The sequence below is a fragment of the Dysidea avara genome, chromosome 11 (genome assembly GCF_963678975.1).
Source record: "Dysidea avara chromosome 11, odDysAvar1.4, whole genome shotgun sequence".
In the NCBI taxonomy this organism is placed as follows: domain Eukaryota; kingdom Metazoa; phylum Porifera; class Demospongiae; order Dictyoceratida; family Dysideidae; genus Dysidea; species Dysidea avara.
In genome coordinates this window covers 3,564,200-3,570,199 of record NC_089282.1, presented here as the reverse complement: position 1 = coordinate 3,570,199, position 6,000 = coordinate 3,564,200, and the positions used below count along the sequence as shown (strand labels likewise).

The 6,000-nt window shown below is 37.1% G+C and overlaps 1 protein-coding gene across 4 annotated transcripts in view; it reads right to left on the bottom strand.

Annotated features, from left to right (window-relative positions):
• Nucleotides 1-1,393: 1,393 nt before the first annotated feature.
• Nucleotides 1,394-6,000, bottom strand: part of LOC136238592 (UBX domain-containing protein 6-like) — an 11,841-nt gene continuing 7,234 nt past the window's right edge. The window contains exons 9-13 of one of the 4 annotated variants that reach the window (XR_010693080.1): nt 4,997-5,130; nt 4,376-4,518; nt 2,531-2,840; nt 2,218-2,336; nt 1,394-1,632 (exon numbers count right to left, since the gene is read on the bottom strand). Coding sequence is in view for 1 of the 4 variants with exons in the window: in XM_066029145.1 (XP_065885217.1) it covers nt 4,216-4,320; nt 4,376-4,518; nt 4,997-5,130 (382 nt within the window). In the remaining 3 variants the exon portion in view is untranslated. Of the gene's footprint in view, nt 1,633-2,217; nt 2,337-2,530; nt 2,841-4,086; nt 4,321-4,375; nt 4,519-4,996; nt 5,131-6,000 lie in introns of those variants that run through there. The other 3 variants (XR_010693082.1, XR_010693083.1, XM_066029145.1) reach the window with 3 other exon arrangements.

The following is a 6,000-nucleotide window of genomic DNA, read 5'->3' as shown; positions in this document are numbered from 1 at the left end:
CACGTAAAATTAACAACTGACTTTAGTACCGTTACTAACTCTATGCTTCTGATTGCTGCATGCTTCATGTATTAATTGGTACTGGGGTGTGCCACATGGTGGTTTAACATTATGCAACACAACAACATACAGGTCTGTATACTATAATGCAGTGGCTGTACAATGATATAGCTACTCAGATGGCTAGACACTTAGAAAGATACATCATAGTAATCCTTACAATTATTTAACAAATTTCTGAATGAAGATTTTTCTCACATCTTAGCAGTACATATAGTGTGTATATATGTGTTTAGCTATATTATAAGACGCTGTTGGCACACACCAAAGTATTGAATTATAGCTGAATAGAACAAGAATTGTTCATGGTGATTGCTGATAGGTTTACAACTAATTGACTGCTATTGTATTGCGACATAACTTCCAGCTATTATGGTAAAGTTTCGGTTTTAAATTTTCACAGTAGATGAACACTTCCCTTTAAGACCACAAAATCTTTTTGCAGTATATGAAAATATTATGGAGAAGGAATATGAATGTTAGGGACGTACGCAGGAATTTTGAAAAGGGGTTTACACAACATACAGCTAAGTGACTGTTATATTAGAGTAGTTTATAATTACCTGACTGTTTTATTATAGTATCTCAATCTTTTCATCAAAACCAGAACAATGCTATAAGTGTTGTTGTCACGTGAGAAACTATTATTTAACTAGGATAAAAGTTTACAATGTGTCCTGTTCCATAACAGATTTCAGATTCTGGAAACCTGAAGTTTCAATTTCTTAATGTTTCAAGTACTGTGTAAAATCCAAAGGGGCCCCCCTCCGTACGCCCCTGAATGTCCATTATATTTTATGGCTTTGTCAATTTTAAGACCTTAGAATTGAAAAAAAAGTCCTTTAGTTTCTGGGTGTACAATCCCAGACTCTCCTCACTTAAGAACACGTGTTACTGCAGCATTTGTGTGATGCATTCTAGCTTCCACCCTGTATAATTATACTGTATAGTTATACTGTATAGTTATACTGTATAGTTATACTGCTTCTCTTTAGAGCAATGGGATACTACAATGAGCATTCCATAATGGCAGGGGGATTGATTCGTAAAAGTTGATTTTTCAGATTGGTGGACCCTAACATAGAGCATGACCACTAAACCTAGGCAAATCTGATAATCGCCTGTATTCACCTGTTTCACATATATAGTTTGTGGGGATTCACCGTTTTGTAAGGCAGAAAGAAGCAACTTTAGCATGGCAGAAGACTCCAGTGACTTTGTTTTCAGTATCTAGAAAGTCTTAGTGACAAAAGTGTTGTTACTATGGTTCTACAAGACTGGGAACACTGCTATGTGATAGTTTATCATGGAAATAGGTGATCTTTCATGAGTTTCATCGCTGTGATCTGTCATATATACCAAAGATGAAATGTCACATGAAACCTACATACATAGTAACATACACTGTTACAAACACTAAGCTACACTGATAGAGTTATGTACACTGTACATCTAAGCTACACTGTATATGTCCCTGTATAAACAAGTGTTGTTTGTCCATACTGAAATTAGCATATTTCATTTGTAATTGGTTTTGTTGATCATCTGTCTTTGAACCTCTTCTTTCAATTGCTGTAACAAGAAAATGTGATATATACTGTATGTAACATATTGAAACTTGTCCAATAAAGGATGGAATTTTTAAGCTAGTGGCAGTACTAGGTGGGTTGCTGTACACAAAAAATGATTTTCTGGTTGGCTGGTTATACAGGTGACACATAGGCACCCGCCTATTATGCTCAAAATTTTACCTATTATGCTATGCTGCACTGCTCAAAATTTTTACCTATTATGCTCAAATTATGCTCAAGCATTTCCCATGTTTTGCTAATAAATTTGCAGTTATGGGCACATAATAAGTGTCTGAAGCACATCTTTGCTCTTTAAAACTGCATGTGACAGAAAAGATCGATATACTCTAATAGAACAGTCAGCTGCCTGGTTGTTCTATTAGAGTTATTGACTGTTCTACTAGAGTATATCGATCTTTTTCTATAGTTTAACCATCAAGGATTTGTAGTATGGCTGAAATATTATGCTAGCATTATGCTCAATGCTTTCAGGCACCTATTATGCTCATAATTATGTCAGCATAATCGGCGGGTCCCTAGTGACACAGTGAACAGGTCTCACTACATATCATACACAAGTTATTACCTACATTCTTCGTGGGATAACCTGTAGTTCTTGACTTTGCAGACCTTCAAAAGTGTTCGGTTCCACAAAACACTGCACCACTTGTTCATGTACGTACATCTGCTATCTGTTTGTTAAGTCTGGTAGCACGAGATTAGAAATACCCAATATGTAAAACAAACAGTGCGTATATATGTACCTGAATACATGTGACTTGTGCATGCATGCATACGTGTGTATGCACTGCATTGCAAGTGTGTATTGTATGTATTGTCTCTGTCCACACTACTGTACTTGCATGTGCACTGTGTGCAAAATAATATGTTGTGCATACCTGGTAACCACCTGTAAGTATTTTGAGCTTCTTCTCCAACATTGCTGCCTTCTTAGCTTCCTTAGTAATCAGTGACCTGTTATCCTAAACACATACACATCAACTGTCACCATTAAATCTAGTTTCTTCTCCAAGGGCTTTAGCTGATCTTTAATACTGGCCATGGAGGCTCGTACTTGTTAACACCAGGGATGAACAGTACTTGCTTGTAGCATTCCTCCCATACAGTGCTGTATGTATCCAGTGAGATCTCACCATGGTTCATGCCATGTTTTACAACCTCCATCTCTGCCTCTAGTAACCGGTTTGCCTGTAGTGTTAGGAATATAGTAACACTTCATTTAATTAAGATCAGATCATATTAGACCAGATCATCTTAGTCAAGTACAGCATACGATGTACAGTGTAGTTAGGTCCCAAACATAACTAAATAAGGTACACTGTATCTAGCAAAAACAGCTAAGCTGTAAAAAAAGGGCGTGACCTACAATAGTCTGGTGTTAAAAGTTGTGAGATCAAAGGTGCATAGCAGCCGAGAAGTGGCTGCAATGATGGCTAAGCTGTGTCAATACTATTGCAACCATTTCTTTGCTGTTATCTTTGGTCTCACAACTTTTAAAATTCAAGCCACACTGCTTTTACTTGGTATTTGGAGTCCACAAGATAAAATAATAACAGAGAGGAGGGACTTTCATCACTTATTAACAGTGGAAAGGGAAAATTGTAACATTTAAATCCAATAAGCATCAAGTTTATAGCTGAAACTGACAGAGTAGTTTTATGAACTGTTTAACAGCATGCACCAATCAGTAATATTGTGATCTGTGCAAGAAATGGCATAGAAATTGATGGAAGATACTCAGCACAGCAGTACAAGCATAAATAAGCTCTAGAAGAACAGGTTTTATTTAGGTTACACATGCCGCAACAATATTGCATTTAATGATTATTTTATACAATCTCAAGGTGCACACGATCCACACTGTATTAATGGCAAGTGAAGAGTAGTTGTAGAACAGAAAGTAGTTGGGGTGCTGAAGAACCCTCTTCCCAAATTATATACAGTGTAGTTTCAAGGGACGAAACTTTTGTGAATTTCTTGAGTAATAATAGCTTCGTGAAAATGTAATCGAGAAATGTTTTAGGTTTACACACATAGCTATTACCTTAATAAAACCATTTTCTAGAATTAAAAAATGTGAAAATCATATTTTACATTTTTGCGAAAGTTTCATCCCTCAAAAATTTCCCATTATACGGTACTATATAGCTATGTAGTTATAGTGTATGTCAAAAGAAAAACTGTATGGGGTGTATTGTGTTTTAAGCATTTACACAGTGGAAAGGGCCAAGCTTTCCTCATAGAATCGATGAGGGGTGGTCAATCATATACATTAGGGAGTATACAATAAACATAATGTTCTCAAACTTTGGCACTGAAAATACAAAATGTCAAAAGCAAGAATGTGACACTGGCTATATAGCATGAATGAGCAACTCACAATACCATTACCTGAAACACACTACACTAAAACCCCTCCCTGTATACTCACAACACAACTGAACACATTTAATGCAAAGTGAAATGAAATGCAATCATGAGAATATGGTGTACAAAAAACTTAGCGCAAACACATCACATCTAAACCTGTACAATACATGTAGCTAGCCATATGCACAAATATCTAAGTTAATTCTGCTAAAGTTTGCAAGAGGTCCATTTTGAAGTATGGAGGTTTGGGAACAAGATCGGGAGTAGACCATGCTAAATTTATTACTGAAGCGGGAGCCTAAAAATGAACCATAAGAATATGCAAACAATATAATCATTTATTTGTAACTCACCAGCCCACTTTGAGCAATACTCATACTTTCATCATCAAGAGATTTGGAATATGCTGACAGAGAAAATGGACATTCTTCACGCTCCAAACTGCTCGTTACAAACTGTCGGATGTCAAATATGGTCTCCAGTGGTTTAAATACTCCTGTATACAATAACCATTTGTACCCAGACATAACTTTGAGCTGAAAAATATTACTGCCAGCTAACATAAGCATCATGAAACAGTGGATACTCAAATTATCCACATTGGGCACAAGAGTAGTCAAATAACACATGACTGTTTAATTAGGATATTTTGTAGCCTCCATGAGTTAGTAAAGAAACTAGACAAACACACACTACAATGTGTACACTCCTTCGCTCGCTCACGCACTCACACACACGCTACACTCACACACACGCTACACTCACACACACGCTACACTCACACACACGCTACACTCACACACACGCTACACTCACACACACGCTACACTCACACACACCCTACACTCACACACACGCTACACTCACACACACGTTACACTCACACACACGTTACACTCACACACACGTTACACTCACACACACCCTACACTCACACACACGCTACACTCACACACACAGACAGACACACACACCTTGTAATATTATACCATCAAGAAATTTAATTCTTAACAACACAAATCGATAATGTCTAACAGTCATCTTCATCTCATCTCTCTCCCTCATCTTCTTAGTCCTCAACTGTAGCTCCTTCTCAACAGCTTCACTCCTACAAGAGTACAGGTAGGAAGGTATATAACTTGTTGTGCACATTTTCACTACTGTAAATCCAGAAACTTATTTTGCCAAGGAGTAAATTGTGGATGGCCTTGTTGTTAAACCAGACGCACGCCCACACTGCCGGCTGTGGGCGCACGCCTGGTTTATGAAATTGTTTTCCGAAAAGAGCATGTGTGTGTGTGTTTGTATGTATGTATGTATGTATGTATATTTGTTTGTCTTTCCGTATCTACATGAGCAAAATTTTGTTCACTAAAAACAGTCTTTGTGTGATAAATAAGGCCATATAGAGCCTGTATTAAACTTCCGGGCAGGTAAACTTTGGTTTAAGCCAGTTATTATGTGCCAGTCTGAAATATAGGTGAAACTAGTTTATAAGGATGCGGTGAAGGCCTTACCCAAAGGGCTCTACAGCCAAAAAACAACACAGCTGGCTTCCTAGGCTATCAGGTATAACAAATCCCTTTGAGTTGAAAAGGGGGCGTGTCATACATACGCAAATGAAAATGAAGAGCAGCTATGAGGCTATGCCTGGAGAATTTGCATAAGAAAATAGACGAACTATAAAACAGTTAAGAAGATACTTCTGTGCATTATTAGTGGGTTAAAGCATTTTGTTCGAGGTACGCCTCCTTAGCAATGTAATTACAGAATTACAAAATATTTCATCAATTACAACATACAAATTACTATGATTCAATTGTGTATGTATAGCAACAAAGCAAAACTCAATAGTTTAGTACACTGTTAATTAATTCCAGTTAGGTTTGTTTGCTGCATGGCGCCTGGTTTTTAAAAGTAGCACAACATCAACTTGTTTCTAATAAACATGGATAGCAGATGAAAGCTGATTTAGTGA